Source organism: Mus musculus, chromosome 7, assembly GCF_000001635.26.
Source record: "Mus musculus strain C57BL/6J chromosome 7, GRCm38.p6 C57BL/6J".
Classification (NCBI taxonomy): Eukaryota; Metazoa; Chordata; class Mammalia; order Rodentia; family Muridae; genus Mus; species Mus musculus.
This window is the reverse complement of record NC_000073.6, coordinates 44,489,937-44,508,271: the sequence shown is the minus strand read 5'-3', so window position 1 is coordinate 44,508,271 and position 18,335 is coordinate 44,489,937. Positions and strand designations below refer to the sequence as shown.

Genomic DNA, 18,335 nt, shown 5'->3' with positions numbered 1-18,335 from the left:
TGGCATTGATGGCTACCTGGTGGAGTACTGCCTGGAGGGCTGTGAGTGTCACTTCCCTTAGACTTGGGAGTTGCACAGGGCTGGCATGGTGCCTGGGGCAGGCTGGACCTCAGGCCAGGGTGTCCTCCCTGCCTCTGTCCACCTCTGTGTAGCAATGGCTTCCTACTGTCCGCTCCTTCCTCTTACACCTTCCTCTACCTCCTTCTCCCTCTCTTCTTCCCACCCTTCCCTCCTCTTCTTTTACTATCCTTCCTTCCCAACCATCTGTCTGTGTAACTGTCACCTCCATTGTCCTCATCTCCACCTCTGCTGTACCCCCCAAACACACTCATGATCACTCTCAAGCACTTGCATATTCACGTGCAACACTCACACATATTCATGAGGCACACTGGCATACACTCTCACACTAGTGAACACATACTGCTTAAAGCCATATACTTGCAAATATTTGCTTACCCACCCAAGTACATGCACACACACACACACACACACACACACACACACACACCCTGTCATGGAGTTCACAGCCCCAGCTGCACATTGTCTTCCATGATTATCAGGCAGCCAGGACACCACACTGACACTGTCCAGCCTTATCTGTAATCAAGCAGTCCCAGCAGTGCCAGCCCTGACCATTCTGCCTTTTCCTGTGCCTGTGTCTTGGCCTCTATGATTCAGAACCTTTCAAGACCTGGAACTGTGACCACATAGGGAAGAGATAATATTGCCCTCATTAGCTCCTTGCCCCATCTCTTCCCAGCATTCCTTTCTTCATTCCCCAGCTGGCCAACATCTTCCCATTCTTGCACCATTTTATGCTTGAGGTGTGTGACTCCAAATGGCTTAAGCTACTTGAGTCCCCGATTCCTCATCCTTGAAAATGCGGGTTACAGTGTTGAGGCGGGTGTGCTGCCTTTGCTGGGATGGGGGTGGTCCTCTATGCCATCCTCAGGAGCGCTTGACTGGGGCTGTGGCCACTGATGCTGGTGCTCACTCACTGTGGTGGGAGTGTTGATGGGGGGGGGGGCAGGGCAGAGGCCCTGGTCCACATGACTCCTTTCTCCAGCTGAGGAATGGGTACCAGCTAACAAGGAGCCAGTGGAACGCTGTGGCTTCACTGTCAAGGATCTCCCAACTGGAGCCAGGATCCTCTTCCGGGTTGTTGGGGTCAACATCGCAGGGCGCAGTGAACCAGCCACCCTCCTTCAGCCAGTCACTATCAGGGAGATTGTGGGTGAGTGACACTCAGTCCCTGACACAGCTCTTCTGAGACTCTCTACTCAGTGTCATTCAAATTAGGGTCCCCCAGATGATGTCATCCCCATCTAGTGGTTCCCAGCCCAATGCATACCCTCTCTGTTTACACCCTCAGAGCAACCTAAGATCCGCCTTCCCCGCCATCTTCGTCAGACTTATATCCGAAAAGTTGGGGAGGCCCTCAACCTCGTCATCCCCTTCCAGGTACTTGAGCTGGGATCAGGGTTGGGCTGGGCTTGGGGTTGTGGACAAGGCCAGGGTAAGAGCTGGGGTTAAGATAGGGTTGGATCTGGGATCAGGGTCAAGGCCAGGTTTGGAGCTGGGGCTAGGGCTATAGATAGGGTCGGAGTTAGAGCTGGGGTTTGGGTTATTGATAGGGTTGGAGTTGGGGACAGGCTTAGGGCTAGGGTCAGGGTCAGAGCTGGGGCTGGGGCAGGGCCATGGACAGGGTCAGACTCAGGGCCAGTACCGTCATTTGTGTGAAGATCAGTGTCAGGGTCGGGGCTGGGATCAAGATCAGGGTTAGGGCTGGGATCAAGGTCAGGGTCAGGACTGGGATCAAGGTCAGGGTTAGGGCTGGGATCAGAGTGGAGGTCAGAGATAGGGTTGGGGTCAAACAGAGCCATGACCAGAGTTTGGTGGGGATCAGGGCCTGGACTAGGAACAAGTCCAAGTCCAGGAAGTTGTCAGGCCTTGGGCCAGTGATGTAGGCAGGTCCTCAGACCCTCAGAGCCTAGTCGCCTGACTTTATTTCCTCCCCCCAGGGCAAGCCCCGGCCTCAGGTGGTGTGGACCAAGGGTGGGGCTCCCTTGGATACCTCCCGTGTGAATGTGCGGACTAGTGACTTCGACACAGTGTTCTTCGTGCGACAGGCGGCCCGCTCTGACTCCGGAGAGTATGAGCTGAGTGTGCAGATTGAAAACATGAAGGACACTGCTACCATACGCATCCGGGTCGTGGGTGCGAGGCAGGACCCCCGGGGGAGGACGGGATGTTTGAAGCAGGAAGGGTGAAAGGTGGGGCAGAGGAAGGGGTTCAGTTGGTTCTGTGCTTGCCTAACATACACAACGCCGTAGGGCCTATCCCAGCACTTGATAAACAAGGTGTGGTGGTGGTCTATCATCTCAGCACTCAGCCGGTAACAGTAGGGAGATCAGTAGTATAATCCTGGGATATATAATGCATTTGAGATCAGCCTGGGCTACTGTCAAAAAGAAAAGGAAAAAAAAATCTGGAAAGGAAGAGAGGGACAAAGCCAGGCTTTAGGGACTCTCAGATGGTAGGTAACCCCCAACTCTCTTTCCAGAAAAGGCAGGGCCAGCAGAGAATGTGATGGTGAAGGAGGTGTGGGGCACAAATGCTCTGGTGGAGTGGCAGCCGCCCAAGGATGACGGGAACAGTGAGATCACAGGCTACTTTGTCCAGAAGGCTGACAAAAAGACCATGGTGAGGGGACAGAGGGGCCTTGGGGGGCTAGTTGCCTCGATAGAGCAGAGATGAGCTGTCTATTTCACAGCTGGGAAACTGAGGCTAGGAGACTGGATGACTCTGAGTCTGTACCCACATGTGTCCTCCATGCACCTGCCTGCCCTCATCCCTTCTTGTCCCAATTCCAGGAGTGGTTCAATGTCTACGAACACAATCGCCACACCAGCTGTACGGTGTCTGACCTCATTGTGGGTAATGAGTACTACTTCCGTATCTTCAGCGAGAACATCTGCGGTCTCAGTGACTCGCCAGGTGTCTCCAAGAACACAGCTCGAATTCTCAAGACAGGTACAGGGTCCAGCTGCCTGGCCTTCAGCTGCTACTCCTGGCTGTTGTCCCCTAGCTAGTGTTGGGGTGGGACTCACCTTATGGGTGTCTCTTTCTCTAGGAATCACCTTAAAACCACTGGAGTACAAGGAGCATGATTTCCGGACGGCTCCCAAGTTCCTGACCCCGCTGATGGACCGGGTCGTGGTGGCGGGATATACCGCAGCTCTCAACTGTGCCGTCAGAGGCCACCCTAAGGTGCCACGGTGGGGTCTGGAGAAACCCTCAGCAGCACGTAGCCGCAGACCCCCCATACCAGCAGTTCCTCCCTGCAGTCTCCTCAGGCAGAGGCCAAGTCTCAGACAGCTCTGAACTTTCTGCCTCTTGACTGCCAGGCACAGTTCATCCACGAAGCCCATCTTTCCTGTCCTGTTTGGAGACAGTGTCATTCCCTGAGAAGCGCTGGGGGTGGGAGGTGGGGGGGACACATCTATACCTGTACAGTTCCCTGAGGTTTTCCTGAGCTACCCAGACAGGATTTCATTATTCTTTTAAAATATCCTTAACTTTTGTTTGTATGTGAACTTTGTGTGTGCAGTACTCCTGTATGCCAGAAGAGGGTGTTGGATTCTCTGGTGGTTAAATTATAGGCAGTTGTGAGCTGCCCCATGTGGGTGCTGAGAACTGAACTCACATCCTCTAGAAAAGCAGCAAGCACTTTCAACTGCTGAGCCATTTCTCCAGGCCCCATCATTTTTCTTTTTTAGATAAGGGTTCATGTAGTCTAGGATGGCCTTGAACTCAAAATCCTCTGCCTCCACTTTCTGAGTGCTGGGATTGTAGTGCACCACCAGGTCTTCATTCATTCATTCATTCATTCATTCATAAATCCATCCACCATGTCACTTAACCCTATGCCAGTCTATTCATTTTTCTCAGCTCATTCATTCATTCATTCCATTTGATGAATCACATGATTTATCCCACAAGTATTTTCCTGAACTTTATTTGTGCTTCACAAATGGGACAAAGAAGTTCCTTTGTGTTGGAGGAAGAATGACACTGGTCTCAAGTCTCACAAGTGATATAAAACCGTGAATGGTGATAAGCGTGACAGAGAACGAGAGGCAGGGCTAAGACAGTAAGAGAGACATCCCTGGCCGGGATGCAGCTGGCCAGGGAAGGGTGGGACAGGCAGGAACTGCAGGGTTGGGAGAGGGAGCAGACAGTCCCAGGGCCCTGGGTGGGAAGTCATCATCGGGTCTGTCCCCAAAATAGCAGTGCCTGGAGCACAGGGAGGAAAGGTGGGAGGTGATGAGGAATAGTGGCCAACTGGGGTCCTCTGTCTCTCCTGTGTACCCATGCAGGTAGTGTCATGGTTTCTGTCCAGGACATCCCTTTAAGTCAGCTTTCTCCCTGGTTCCCTTCCCTAGCCAAAGGTGGTGTGGATGAAGAACAAGATGGAAATCCATGAAGATCCCAAATTCCTCATAACCAACTACCAGGGCATCCTGACACTGAACATCCGCCGACCGTCACCCTTTGATGCAGGGACCTATTCCTGCCGCGCCTTCAATGAGCTGGGGGAAGCCCTGGCTGAATGCAAACTGGATGTCCGAGGTGAGAAGGGAATGGTCCCACACTGACTGACCCTAATCCAGGGCCCCTGGCGAACCTACCCAGATGCCCCAGGCAAGAAGGCAATACAGGTCATGCAAAGGCCCTGGGGTTGGAGAGCACCAGCCCTAGCTTGTGCCCCACCTGCAATCCCTCCTCTGTCAAGCCTCCTCCTGTCCTTCGCCCCTGGAATCAGAGTTGAGCTAGCGCTCCCCTACTCGTCAAACTCCCCCACCATCACCACAGTCTTTCCAGCCTGGAATTCGGTGTCGCGTGTCTTGGTGGGACCACAGTGGTGTCGTGTGTCTTGGTGGGACTACAGTGGCTACATATGTCCCTACTCTTGGTCTCTGGCATATGCTGAACCATCTTCCAAGAAAACTTCCTCATCTCCTTTGCTGGATTCAGTCCCCAAGACATTGTGGAAGGAGGCAGATCAGGTGGCCCAGAGTACACATTAGCATGCCCCTGCTTGATCTGGAGACACTTGACAATGCTGATGTCCCTGGCCCTGAGACAGCTTAGCAAACAGGATCTTCAGCCCCTCAGGGACAGTTCTGGGAGCACCCCGCCTCCCCCTCCCACTGGCTGCATTCTGGAGTCAGGCTGAGCCACCCTCTATTCTGGGGTCTTCTTGTGGGTGACTAAGTCAGCTCAGATGCATCCTCACGGCAGACTCCCGCTGACTTCTGACAGCTGGCAGGTTCTCAGAGCATCCCCATTTGGGATTTAAAATGACTTTTAAACTGTCTGGGGTGTGCTGCACATCTGTCATTCCAGTACCCAAGAATGCTCAAGCTGATCTAGGAGATGTGAGTTTGAAGCCAACCTATGCTACAGAGTGAATTCTAAGTCAGCCTGAGTTACATAGTATGATCCCGTCAAAACATTATAAAGTGAAAAATCAAGGGCTAGAGAGATGACTCAGTGGTTAAGAGCACTGGCTGCTCTTCAAGAGGCCCCGAGTTCAGTTCCCAGGACTCCATGATGGCTCACAGCCATTGGTAGCACCAGTTCCAGGGGCTCCAAAGCCCCCTTTAGGCCCTGCACATGGAGAACATAAACACACACATAAAATAACTGATTAAATTTTAGAACAAGGGCTGAAGGGATGGCTCAGTGGTTAAGAATACTGGCTGCTCCTGTGGTCCTGAGTTCAATTCCCAGCAACCACAAGGTGGCTCACAGCCATCTTTAATGGAATCTGATGCCCTCTTCTAGGGTGTCTAAAGACAACTACAATGCACTCAACATAAAATAAATAAATTTAAAACATTAGAAACAATTTTAAAAACAAAAGGCCCGGCATGTCAAAGCACATCTGTAGCCATAGTTCTTAGGTGCTTGAGATATCAAGAGCCTCAACTATGTGGAATGTTGGATGCCATGAGACCCTTTCTCTTTCTGTGGGTCTGGAGACAGTGTTTGTCTAGCACAAAGCCTCGGCTCCATCCCCAGCACTCTGTAAGCTGGCCACAGTGGTGGATGACTGTCATCCCAGCATTGGGAAGGTGGAAGCAGGAGGACTAGCAGTTCAAGCTACATATTTGAGTTCAAGGATATCTGGGGTTACATGCAGCCCTGCTGAGGGAGGGAGGGAGGGAGGGAGGGAGGGAGAGAGAGAGAGAGAGAGAGAGAAAGAGAGAGAGAGAGAGAGAGAGAGAGAGAGAGAGGACCATGACTACACTGGTGTTTGCTGGATGGGAACTCTCTTGCTCCCTCTGCTGGCGGATTTTGGGTAGAGACATGGTGCAGTCCATCTTACCCTGCCTCACCCACCTCTCATTTCTCCTGCAGTGCCACAGTGACAGCTCATCACCTGCTAAATAAGTCATCAGAACCCGGACACCAGCGCTGCAACTCTTGGGATGGCAGTCATCTTTCCAGAATGATCACTGTGATAAAGAACTGTTGCTCAAATTATCATGTGTCCATCTTTCCAGAGTCTGTAGTTCTTGTCCCCTTGTGGGTGGGGTTAGTCATTGCGGTCACCATCTTGGAAGACAGCGTCTGCTGGGGGAACTGCTTGTCATGGCATTTACAAGAGTCAAAGGTGGAGCTCATGCCCTGTGGCCTAAACTCTCTTGAACATTACCTACAGAGAGGAGGACACAGGCCTGTCACCACCCACAAAGGACAGCCAAGACAGGTCTGGGTACAGCTGTCATTTTAGCTATCTGGAAGGCTGAGGCAGAGGTAGAAAGGGCAGAGACGTCTTGGGCAATTAAATGATACCCTGCATTAAAATAAAAAGTGAAAAGAGAGCTCAGGGACTCAGTGGTAGAGCCCCTGTCTAGACCATAGTGAGGGGATGGGGTGTGGCTGAGGGTGGGGTCTTCCTTAGAAGGTGGAGGCTCTGGATGTCACCTCCAGCGGAGGGAAAAAAGGGAAGCCAATTGGAAAACCCTTGCATATCAAGGCACCAAAGGCAGAGAGGCCTAGAGGAAGCCCTGGAGGCAGCCTGTTGCCTTGGTGATTGTCACATAAAGAACCAGGGCTTCAGTGTAGGTTTTAAGAGCCTGATCTTTATTAAGTTTAAAATTCCATCTCTCTGGCTCTGAGCTGAGCTGACTTGATTTCTGGTCCTTTGGCGATCTGGAAGGATCTTGTCTGAGTCAGAGCCCCCAGAGTTCTGAGACCTGCGGGTCGAGTCTGGCCTCTGTGGCTTGAAACTAAGAAGAGTGTACATCTGAGAGCCTGACCAGCATGAGGGTCTGGGTTTGAGAGAGGTGGGCCTGTGGGCGTCTTGGGAAGAGGCCTCACCTTCCACAACTGTCATCCTCAGTTCCCCTTTCAGGGAACTGGACATGTACGGCCAGCTGTAGCCCACCCCTTCAGTGAGACGGTTTCTCTCCCTAGAACCCACTTGGTGCCAAGAACCCACTTGGTGCCAGGCAAAGGCTGGGAGATGGCTGTGTGGTTTCTTTTAGGGCACCTGGGCTAACAATATCAGCCACACAGTCCCTAGTCTGCTGCAGACCCTGTAGCCTTTTCCTTAGAACCCCTAAGAAGATGGAAGAAGGGAGGAGTTCCTTTCTCCTTAGGCCTAGAGATCCAGGACTGGTTTTCCTTCCTCAGACCCAGAGGTCTAGGCCCCAGCCCTCCTCCCTCAGACCCAGGGGTCCAGGCCCCAGCAGGCCTACCTGGTCCCTTTCCATCCTTCCTGGCCCAACATCCCTGGGCTCGAGGTCCCGCCCTCACCTCCGGGGGTTGCAACTGCCCCTCCTTGACTTCCTCCTCCTCCTCCTCCTCCTCCTCCTCCTCCTCTTCCTCAGGCGCAGTGTCCTCGTGCGTGAAGGGCACTGCGCAGGTGGGCGAGTGGAATCGCAGGCGGTAGAGCAGCCGCACCCAGCGGCCAAACTCGCAGTCGCGGGTCTCTGGAGGAGAGCGCAGTTGCAAGTAGAAGGCGCGGCCAGTTCGGAACTTGACCTTGAGCTGCTGGCGGCTCTCATCATGCACAAACAACTGCACAAATTGCAAGGGAAACAGCCTGAAGAGAGAAGGGGAGGCTCAGTCATGGTCTAGTCCATGTCACCATCGCTGTGGACTCCCACTACTGGATGGGCTGTGTGATGCTTACCGTGGCCAGCCACCAGATTTCTGTCTTAACCTCTCTCGCATCCTGGTCCTGCCCTATCACCAATTTCTCAGTGATACCTTCCGGTTGCACCTCAAATCTCTATCTCCGCCTGAGCCCCATGCTTAGCTTGGCCCAATCAAGTCAAGCCTGGGTCCTCACTGTGGACCAGAGCTCATCTGCTTGCGTGGGGGGGGGGGGGCGGACAGAGGGGTCTCCCCTGGCCTGTTTATAGTCTCGATCACTCCATGTGACAGTTCTCCATCCATCCCGTTGACTTCACCGATGGCTGATGTGAGCTCCTTGGATTCTAAACTCTGGGCTGATTTTGCCGTTTTCCCTACTATGGTTAACCACTGGAAGGTTGCTTATAACATATTTGAATAAATGAATTGCTCACACTTTCAGCTAGATTCAAGGTCCAACAAAGGAAAGGAAGATACAGTCTGGAAAGAGTAACCTGGCTCAGGCCACACTGCAAGGGATGGAAACAAAGCCTGTATTCATAGCTCTGGGGTTTGTTAGCTACAGCAAGGGGTCACTGCACCCTCCTCTGGCCTGGTTCTATTGCTTACAGGACCCGATGTGTCCAACCTCTTTGCTCCTGTGCACACAAATACACAAAGCACATGCCCTCTGCTTCATGGTGTTCCACAGTGGACGATGGATTTCCCTGAAATTGAACAGCTCTCATTGACATTTGCACACTGCTCATGCTGTGCCATGTGCTTCAGGAAGAACTGTCCTGTTACCACATGTGCCAGATGAGGGGACAGAGGTGGAGAAAGGAGGAGAATGAAGGCAGGACTGATCCTAAGCTCTGGGATCAAGAATGTTCCAGCCACAGGGGAGTCACATTGACTCAGCCTGGTGCCAGGAGGAGCCTGGAGTAGGTCTGGGACTAATTGCTAACAGGGTTTGTTTTGTTGACAAGTGTAGTCCAGGCTGGCCTAGAACTAGTTGTGTCACTGAACCTGGCCTTGAACTTCTGATCCTCCTGTCCCGACCTTCTGAGTCCTGGGATGACAGTTTTGAAAGTTTTGTACCACTTTTGTTGGCTACAGGCAGGCAAGGACAGGGTCAGAGAGACCCCTAGATTGCATTTAACATTCAAAGCCTGTTGTTGGAAACTGTAAATCTTACCAGGGCAGAAAACGGAGCGATGTTCTCCACTTAGGTAAGGAGATAATTGGGTGAATTCAGGCATTTTTTTTCTTTCGGCTTTTTTTCTTTTTTTTTTTTTTTTTGAGACAAGGTCTCATACATTCCTGGCTGACTAAAATTTGTAGTTCAGGCTGGATTTAAACTCAGAGATTTGCCTAACTCTGCCTCCCAAGTGCTGTGATTAAACATGTGAACCACCGTGTCCAGCTAAAATCCATCTATTCTTTCCTTCCTCCCTTCCTTTCTTGCATGTGGCAGTCATAGGTCAGTGACTTGCATGTGTGTGTGTGCATTGCATGTGGTGGTCATAGGTTAGTGTTAAAGGTCTTCCTTCTCCTATCATTCTCCTACCTCATTTTTGGAGAGAGACTTCCACTTAACCTGGAGCCAAATGATTGGATAAACTCGCTGACCAGCAAGCTCCAAGGATGGCCCATCTCTGCCTCTCCCAACAGCAAGCTTACCATGGGGCTTGGATGTTTATATGGCTGCTGGGGAGTCAAACTCGGATCCTCATGCTTGCCCTACAGATACTCTACTGACCAGGTCTCTCTCTCTCTCTCTCTCTCTCTCTCTCTCTCACACACACACACACACACACACACACACACTCAGAGCCCCTTTTTACTTTTTTAAGACAGGGCCTCACTAAGTTGTCCAGGTTGCCACTTTCAAAGCTCAATTTGGCCTTGAACCTGCAATCCTGTTTCAGCTGCTCAAGTCTTGGGATGACAGGCCTGTACTATTAGGCTTGGCTTTTTTCTATTTTCTCCCTGTCTTTCGTGAACTGAGATAGGATGAGAAAGGATTCAGGTCTCCAAAAATACCACAGTATGTACATGTCCTGTAAGCGTGTACACGTTTCCTGCATGCAGCTGAGGCAGGGCAAGGCCTAGGCTGGGGGAAGGGGTGTTCTGTTCTATGTGAGGTTTGTACTTGGTGGTATTGATTTTCACAAGTTTTCAGGAAGAGGGGCAGAGTGGACAGTGGACTGTGGGACCCTGGGCCGTGGGCCCAGTCTTTGAGCTTTACTTTATCTCTCTGGGACAGAGTACCTGGAAAGCAGAAAGCACTGTGTAAACAGCCACCATCCTGACCCTGTGATGCCACTGAGGGCTGTCCTCCCTCATCTCGCCTGACTTCTGACCTCTGTGAAGTGCCCTGCCATTTTTCTTAGTGAAGAGGTTTGGTGGTGATCTTGGTCCCTGGGTGGCAAAATGGCGGCAGGGAGGTTGGAGGAAGTTGGGACTTAGAGGGGCAGTCACCCGAGGAGCTGCAGGTGTCCATTCTCCTTGTCAGGGCCGGCCAGCAGCAGCAGGTCTGGCAGCTCCAGGGCAGGACTAGAGGCTGCCACCCCCATGGTGACCTTGTTGGCGACTTCTCCAAACCGGGTCACCTGGGGCCAAAGGTTAAGAGGATCGATAGATGGAGAACAGAACTCAACAGGAATCTGATTGGGTCTTGGGGATCTTGACAGAGTGAAAGGTCATGAACTAGGGGAGATGAACAGTAGGTTAGGGATTGGGAATGTGGCTCAGAATATAAGCACACATGCCTAGAATCCCCCGGTGCAGGGCTAGGGTGTGACTAAGGGGTAGAGCTCCTGCTGAATAACGAGTGAAGCCCAGAGTACCAGCCATATTACCTCTAAAAAGGAAAAAAAAAAAAAAAAAAAGGCTTGTGGGCCAAAGATTTTAGGATTAAAGGACAAGAACCATATGTGTACAGTCAAGGAAACTGAGACAAAGGCTTCTGAAGACACAAAAAGCCCAGCGGGCTCAGAGGTGATGTGGATCACTTGGAAAGAACGACAAATGATGGGGGAGATCCGTACATCAACGGGTCGGAGGTCCGGGGCTCCACACCTGCACGAAGTTGCTTTCAAAGATGGGAAAGTCGCGCAGCTGGTCGAACTCGCCGCTCAGGAGGTGGCGTTGGAGGCGCCCAGGGCGGCACGGGGCGTAGGCTGGAGCCAGGGGGCGGTCTGCAGGGGCGAAGCGCGAGCATCCATCCCAGGATGCCAGGTACATGAACTCTGACCGAGGGCGCATGCGGGGCAGCGGCCTCCGCATTGCTGGTCCCATACCTTCCCCGGCTCCCTCTCTAGGGCCAACCCCTCCAGGCAGAAGTCCTTTTGTCACCTTCCATCCCCTCAGAACTGGTCTCACCTGCTCCGCCCCGAGCGGCCTTAAGATCTCGACCGCCCTTCATCGCCACGCCCCGGCCCTGGGGAGGAACGCCGAGTGAAGCCTGGGACAGACAGATAAAGGGTGGGGCCTAGAGCTTGTGACTTTACAATAGGGTGCCCGGCGTTCCGTGACGTCAACGACGTCACTTCTCTCCCAGGTGGTGTCACCGGGAACGTGAGCCCTAGAGACCCGGATGGAGAAATGGCCGCCCTGACTGCGGGAGCAGGCGGACGGGCGCTAGTGCGCAGGCGCGGCGTGCGGCGCAGGCGCGTGAGCCTCAGGATGAACCCTGTGTTTCCTAGCGGGCTGTATGGCTCTCGGTTTTTCTCAACGCTCCCGTATGGTGGCCGCGGGTGCCGGGGTGACCCGGCTGCTAGTGCTCTTGCTGATGGTAGCCGCGGCTCCTAGCAGAGCCCGAGGCAGCGGCTGCCGGGTCGGGGCCTCCGCGCGTGGGGTGAGTGCTAGTGGCCGGGGCGGGGCGGCCTCCTGTGGGCGCTAGATGGACCCCATCATGAATATTCATGAGAGGATGTGGTTTGCTCGGAACCTGAGCTGCGTGGAGTAGTGGTAGCTAGCCTCTCATCTCCGTGCTTGGGAGGCTGAGGCTGGAGGATCAAGGAGTTTGAGGCTAGCTTGGATTGCTTGAGATTGTCTCAAAAATACAAAAATGGGGGTGTGATGGTGCACGCTTTCAATACCCCTATTCGGGAGGCAGAGACAGGTGAATTTCTGAGTTCGAGGCCAGCCTAGGACAAAGGGAGTTCTAGGCCAACCAGGGCTACACAGTGAGACCCTGACTCAATAAGTAATTAATAAAGATATGGCAAGGAAGCAGTGCTCTAGTGCTAGGGTTGGAATCATGTTTCTGAATATGCACGAAGAAGTCAGGTCCTTCAGGAGCCAGAGTGCTGTAGGATGCCTGGCTAGGAGAAGCTTGAAATTAAGACATCTAAGGCTTAGGCCTGGGTGTGGGGTGCAAGGTCACCTTGGGCTACCTAAGGTCCTGTTTCAAAAAAACCCCAAAAATAGGGTGCTGGAGAAATGAGGGCCAAGAGAACTGACTGCTTTTCTGGAGTACCTGGGTTTGCTTTCTGGCACCTACCTAGAGGCTCACGACTGTCTGCTAACTTCAGTTTTTGGGGATTGCACATTCTCTTCTGGCACACCAGGTACCAGGCATGCACACAGGGCACATAGGTACATGCAGCAGATATCCATACACAAAATTAAAAAAAGAAAAATTACAAAGAAATTAAGCTGATGGTGGTGGTGCTCATGTGTAACCCCAAGCGCTCAGCAGACGTAGGCAGGAGGATCATCTCCGGTCTGGATCAGGGAGTGATTTAGTGGGACTCTGCTTCAGAACCGTGGGAAAGAAAGTGTGGATCTAGGATGTGCCAGAGAGAAGTGGGCTTCTTGCCAATGTGAATGGTCAGAGTATTAGCATGTGCAAAGGAAGTGAACTCGTGAATGAAAACCTGAATGACCTGGGGTGGGGGGCAGAGCAAGGTGGTATTTACCTGTAGTAGCAGCACGAAGAGGTGGAGGCAGAAGAATTGTGAATCAGAGGTTAGCTCGGGCTGTGCACTGAGACTCTCAAAACCAAAAAAACCAACAAAAAGATAACGACCCGGGCATTGGACATGAGAATAACAAGCTTTTAGAGTTTTCTTTGGGCTATGGAAATGGACTGTGTCATGAGAGGCAGTCCTGGGCAGAGCACCTGTGATTGGATGTGAGCATGCAGCTACGGCCTGTCCTTCAGCCTGTCCTTCTGCCCCGCCCAGAGCGTGAGTGGTTCTTACTTGGGGTCCTTGTCTCCCTTGCAGACCGGGGCCGATGGCCGTGAAGCTGAGGGCTGTGGCACCGTGGCTTTGCTGCTGGAGCATTCATTTGAGCTCGGTGAGATCAGTGTGTCTTCAGCCTTACGCCTGCCCTTTGGTGGCGAGGGCGGAAAGCACAGACAGGAGAGGACTTGTCTTTAGATGCCCCATGCCTGTGGCTTCAAGGTTTCAAGGGTTTAGTGCTTGTCAGTGTGCCCAAGGGCCTGGGTTGCATTTCTGCTAATGAAGATTATAAACATACACATATACATATATATGCATATGTAAATATATACACATGCACCACATGTACACTCCACACATATACTGATTCATACATATGTATGCATATGTACATGCATATGTACATGTGTGATGGGTAAAGAAACTATTTCATGCCAGGCAGCCTTCTTGGTACCCACTAGCCATTTGTCATTCATTCCAGTGCCTGGAAGATAGGTTCTTAGTAACACCCATCCAAAAATGTACAGCTGTGACCATCTTCTTATTATGATATGGTTAATTGGAGTTTTCTCTGGCATTTATAACTTGCTTACACAGATACCCAAAGATTGTTTTGAGTTGCCTTAACTTGGCAGAACAGAACAGTTTTTGCCTGCTTGTATAGGTATCAAAGATCTTCTTGTGGTTTTCACCTTTAAAATTTAATTTTCTTTCATAATTGCAGTCACATCATAGTAGGGGAGTCAAATCAGGACCTTCAAACAGCTGGTTATATCTCATCCATAGTCTAGAGTAGAGAGAATTAATGCATGTGTACTTGCTTACACTCAGCCTCCTCTCTACACTCAATATAATTCAGGGCCCAAACCTAGGGAATGGTGCCACCCACAGTGGGTGGGCCTTCCTACCTCAATGAATGTGATCAATATATTCACCTGCAGCTATGCTCTTAGCCCAGCCTGACCTAGACATCCCTTACTGAGACTCTTCTCTGGTGATTCTAGATTGTATCAGGTTGGCAATTGAAACCAGCCATCAGGGCCCCTGACTATTCTTACTCATGTGGCCGGCTGTCAATTTTGACAGGATCTCCCTCCATAATCTGTATTAGTGCTAACTTGCATTTAATATTTATAAAAGAAATTCATCTGGACACATGCATGTGTATATATACGCATGTGCATATATGTGCACACACATATACATACATGCAAACATGAGTATATATATGCATGTCTGTGTGTGTATATAATTATTTCCTTCTTGCCCCTAGATCTGTAGGAACAACTCAGTCAGCTGAAGAAGGAATGTCAGAACAGGCTTCTCTAGCCTCTGACCTGTGTCCTGCTCCACTCCCTCAGAGAGCCCTAGTTGGTCTTGTGAGGCAGTGGTGGGAGCACTGGCCCATTTTGCTGCAGAAGAAAGAGGTCTGGGGTAGCACCATAAGACCCCTTATTTCAGGGAAGGCTGAACTGGGCCAGCCCCAACATCTGCCTGACTAGCTAGCCTTTAGCTTTGCCCACAGCTCCTTAATAGAGTCAGGCACTTGTGACAGCTAGGCCTGGGGCAGACAGGTAGGTGAAGAAGCCCCCTGTCATGTAAATGAGCCCAGTCCCCCCACAGGTGATGGAGCCAACTTCCAGAAGCGAGGCTTGCTGCTCTGGAACCAGCAGGATGGCACCCTGTCGGCAACACAGCGACAGCTCAGTGAGGAGGAGCGTGGCCGACTCCGGGTGAGGCCCCCAGTGAGCTCGGCGCCCAGCTAAGCCAGCCTTCCCCACGAGAGAGCCCAGAACAGCTGTCATTAGACAGCAGGCTCTTTTTAAGTGTCAGCCTTGTCTGGGGTGGGCTCTGTCCTTGTTCCCACCAGAAGCTGTCATGTTGCAGTTTTACTTCTGCCCAGTTTGAGGGAGGGTGTCAGGGAAACGTGGTTTGCTGTAGTGGCCCTATGGCCTGGATGCCTTCTGTGTGCCCTCTGCCCCTCTGCCCTCTCCATGGGAGTCTCTGTCCTAGCTGCCCCCACAGCAGCTGTCTGTAGCGCCTGGGTTAGGTGTGTTTGGTATGGGGAGCAGGAGTGGCTGGATGTGTTGATGTGGTTCATGATGTCCTCGGTGGCTTCTCCTCCGGCACAGGACAACCGTGTGCGAAGAGTTCTCGGCAGGTTCTTGTTAGCCAGGGGCTGTGAAGACAAGGTTGGGGGCGCGTTCTCCTGACCAGCCTGGTGGGCTGGCCCTCCAGCTCATGGGACTCTGTCTAACCTGCAGGATGTGGCTGCTGTCAATGGCCTCTACAGGGTCCGGGTCCCGAGGCGGCCTGGGACACTTGATGGTTCAGAAGCTGGCGGCCATGTGTCTTCCTTCGTCCCAGCGGTAAGTCACTGATGAGGACTGCCTGCATCCTCATTCCTGGCTGCCTCAGTGTCCCCAGCCTTCAGAGCCCTTCCTGTGGGGCCCTGAGGAATTGAACTGCTGCAGTCGGTGATGGTCCAAGAGACCTGGAAGTGGGGTTGGGCTTCTGAGAATGCTTGTGCATTTGTGGGGGAGGGCAGCAGAGCTGGGTAGCTCTCTGACCACCTGCACCCCACCCGTCTTCCTCAGTGCTCCCTGGTGGAGTCGCACCTTTCGGACCAGCTGACCTTGCACGTGGATGTGGCTGGCAACGTGGTGGGCCTGTCTGTGGTGGTGTACCCTGGGGGCTGCCGGGGCTCCGAGGTGGAAGATGAGGACCTGGAGCTGTTCAATACATCTGTGCAGCTGCGGCCTCCCAGCACTGCTCCAGGGTGAGAGCTGGAGGGAGACCAGGGCCACCGGCTGCCTCAGGCGCCCAGGTACTGGGGCTCTGCCCCTCACCTTGCCCCTTCCCTCCCATGTTTAGCCCCGAGACTGCAGCCTTCATTGAGCGCCTGGAGATGGAGCAGGCCCAGAAGGCCAAGAACCCACAGGAGCAGAAGTCTTTCTTTGCCAAATACGTGAGTGTGGCTCCTTGACCCCCTGAGGTGGCCTGTGTGTGGCCTCTGGTGGGAGGCTGTGGGGCGTGGACCCCACCTGAGGAGTTGTCCAGGGTTAAGTGGCTCTAGAAGCCCAACAGCTCGGGCTGGGTTGGGAATCTGCAGGTGCAGGCATCCCAGGCCTGCTGGGAGCAGAGCGGTGTGGACAGGAACGCTGTGAGCACGCGTGCAGGAGGGCAGGAGGGCCAGGAGGTCCAGGAGGGAAGGGGCAGCCCATGTTCAGAGAAGTGAGGGGGTTGAATAGGTTGAACCCATGGGGGGCCCAGGGCCTGGAAGCAGGTAGCCTGGAGTAGATGCAGGGAGTGCAGGTGGAGGTTCAGAGGAGCCCTCGAGGGCAGCCTGACAGCCTGAGGTGTCTGCAATGGCCAGGCTTCCTGAGTGGGGCTGGGGTGCAGAGTGGGAGACACTCCTGAGGAGCTGGCTGCATGCAGCCCTCTATCCCTTGAGGCTGGAGACTGGTGGTGAGCACCTGACAAGGCCAGCAGGGCTCAGGGGAGAGCTGGGTGGGTGTTGAGGCTAGAGACACTAAACCAAGCCCTTTCCCCTAGGGGCCTCAGAAGCCCCCCATGTCAGGAACTGAGGTCTGGCAAACCTCAGCCCTTGCATCTCTGTGAGGGCTGGCCCTTCCCATGGCCAGGCTGCTGACCTGCCTCCCTCCCTCCTCAGTGGCACCTCATCCTGGGGGGGGCCGTGTTGCTCACAGCCCTACGTCCTGCTGCCCCAGGGCCTGCACCAGCGCCAACGGAGGCCTAAGTGAGGACACAGTCCCCTGCCCGCCTTGCCCTCTGCCCATGCCCTCCTGTCCCTCCTGTCCCCTGCCCTGGCCCTGCCTGTAGTGACTAGGGGACCCAGCCCCTCCCCTCTGTGGCCCTGGCCCTGGGCCATCCTCATCACTTACCTCCCTTCCTCTCTGCCTGTCTCTGTGTCCACCTGTCCTGCCTGCAGTGGATGTACATCATTCCAGTTGTGCTGTTCCTCATGATGTCGGGAGCGCCGGACGCTGGGGGCCAGGGCGGCGGTGGGGGCGGGGGCAGCAGCCGGTGAGCAGCTGTGCCACCTAGAGCCCCCCCCAGAGCCAGCCCAAGAAGGAGTTCCTGTCCCCACATTTCCCTATTGCATGAATATGGAAGGCTGTCCCTTCAGTGAGCCCTCTGGCCTTCCTGTAAGCCCCTCTTTCTGTCCCTGAGCCTCTCTCTCATCCTGTTGACTGAGAGCTTGGGTGGACCTCCCTGTAGCCAGCTCACTGCAACTGTGTCCCACCATGTGGCACTGTGCTCCTCTGTCTGCTAAACACCCACCAGCCTGCCCCACCCCACCCCACCATACACTTTGGGAACTTGCCAAGCTCTCTCCAGCCTCTGTGCCTTTGCCCTGCAGGCCCCGTGCGCCCCTCACTGTCACTCTCCAGCCCTTTGCCAAGGATCTGTGGCCCAGAGGCCTCTGCTCTTAGTGGCTAGGTCAGCCTCCAGCCCACTGTCCAGGTGGCATGCTGTCTTCTTTGCCCCCCTCTCTGGTGCCCCAGAATACCATGGTGACCTACCACTATCCTTTCTGCCTTTGGATGTCATAGCCTGGATCTGTCACCAGGAGAGGATTGTGGGCCTCCACGTTAGTCTGTGAATGCACACTTCGAGTGACTTGTGTGCAGGTTTTGAGAGCCGGTTTTGCACTAGCTGCTCGACAGCTGCTGGCATGGCCGTGCTCTTGCACATGCGCCGCTGTGGGCATGGGGATTGCTGTGCAGCCTCAGCTGTGTTGTGTGGCTGCTGATTAAACTGTCCCCTAAACAGCCACTCTTCAGCTCACTTCCTGCCTTCTGTGCTTGTGAATAGTCCTGAGTTGCCGCTGTGGTTTGCCTGGTTTATGTTTGAATGGCTTTCTTAGGGTATGTTACAGAGGGGTGCCTGAGCAGATTAAAGTTGCTGTGAGCAAGGACGCCTTCCGAACTCTGGGAGGAGGCTGGTTCCTGACCCTCCTAA

General features: G+C 53.3%; 3 protein-coding genes across 24 annotated transcripts in view; 2 read left to right on the top strand and 1 right to left on the bottom strand.

Annotated features, from left to right (window-relative positions):
- Window positions 1–6,573, top strand: part of Mybpc2 (myosin binding protein C, fast-type) — a 23,017-nt gene extending 16,444 nt beyond the window's left edge. The window contains exons 20-28 of one of the 2 annotated variants that reach the window (NM_146189.3): window positions 1–41; window positions 1,070–1,237; window positions 1,376–1,464; window positions 2,025–2,220; window positions 2,567–2,706; window positions 2,877–3,036; window positions 3,137–3,273; window positions 4,449–4,635; window positions 6,430–6,573. The exon at window positions 1–41 is cut by the window's left edge and continues 94 nt beyond it. In NM_146189.3, the coding sequence (NP_666301.2) occupies window positions 1–41; window positions 1,070–1,237; window positions 1,376–1,464; window positions 2,025–2,220; window positions 2,567–2,706; window positions 2,877–3,036; window positions 3,137–3,273; window positions 4,449–4,635; window positions 6,430–6,440 (1,129 nt within the window). In that variant the 3' untranslated portion in view covers window positions 6,441–6,573. Of the gene's footprint in view, window positions 42–1,069; window positions 1,238–1,375; window positions 1,465–2,024; window positions 2,221–2,566; window positions 2,707–2,876; window positions 3,037–3,136; window positions 3,274–4,448 lie in introns of both variants that reach the window. The other variant, XM_006540819.4, reaches the window with a different exon arrangement.
- Fam71e1 (family with sequence similarity 71, member E1) lies at window positions 4,006–11,773 on the bottom strand. 17 transcript variants are annotated; one of them, NM_001368291.1, is made up of 5 exons: window positions 11,542–11,677; window positions 11,239–11,357; window positions 10,639–10,769; window positions 7,834–8,122; window positions 4,006–6,727 (listed from the first exon to the last, which is right to left on the bottom strand). In NM_001368291.1, the coding sequence occupies exons 1-5, from the start codon at window positions 11,582–11,584 to the stop codon at window positions 6,707–6,709; spliced, it is 603 nt and encodes a 200-aa protein (NP_001355220.1). In that variant the 5' UTR covers window positions 11,585–11,677; the 3' UTR covers window positions 4,006–6,706. The 17 variants fall into 17 exon arrangements, with proteins under 17 accessions (NP_001355220.1, XP_006541307.1, XP_006541308.1 ...); NM_001357650.2 differs by lacking the exon at window positions 4,006–6,727 and adding an exon at window positions 7,138–7,304 and having other exon boundaries at window positions 11,208–11,357; NM_028169.2 differs by lacking the exon at window positions 4,006–6,727 and adding an exon at window positions 7,138–7,304.
- Window positions 11,748–18,335, top strand: Emc10 (ER membrane protein complex subunit 10). 5 transcript variants are annotated; one of them, XR_003946559.1, is made up of 8 exons: window positions 11,748–12,016; window positions 13,392–13,464; window positions 14,973–15,082; window positions 15,614–15,718; window positions 15,947–16,128; window positions 16,224–16,317; window positions 16,905–17,109; window positions 17,302–18,161. XR_003946559.1 is itself a non-coding variant. In NM_001355107.1 (8 exons), exons 1-7 carry the CDS (start codon window positions 11,873–11,875, stop codon window positions 17,107–17,109), a joined length of 795 nt encoding a protein of 264 aa, NP_001342036.1. In that variant the 5' UTR covers window positions 11,759–11,872; the 3' UTR covers window positions 17,302–18,334. The 5 variants fall into 5 exon arrangements, 4 of the variants coding, with proteins under 4 accessions (XP_030098832.1, XP_006541239.1, NP_001342036.1 ...); NM_001355107.1 differs by having other exon boundaries at window positions 11,759–12,016; window positions 17,023–17,109; window positions 17,302–18,334; XM_030242972.1 differs by having other exon boundaries at window positions 17,023–18,161.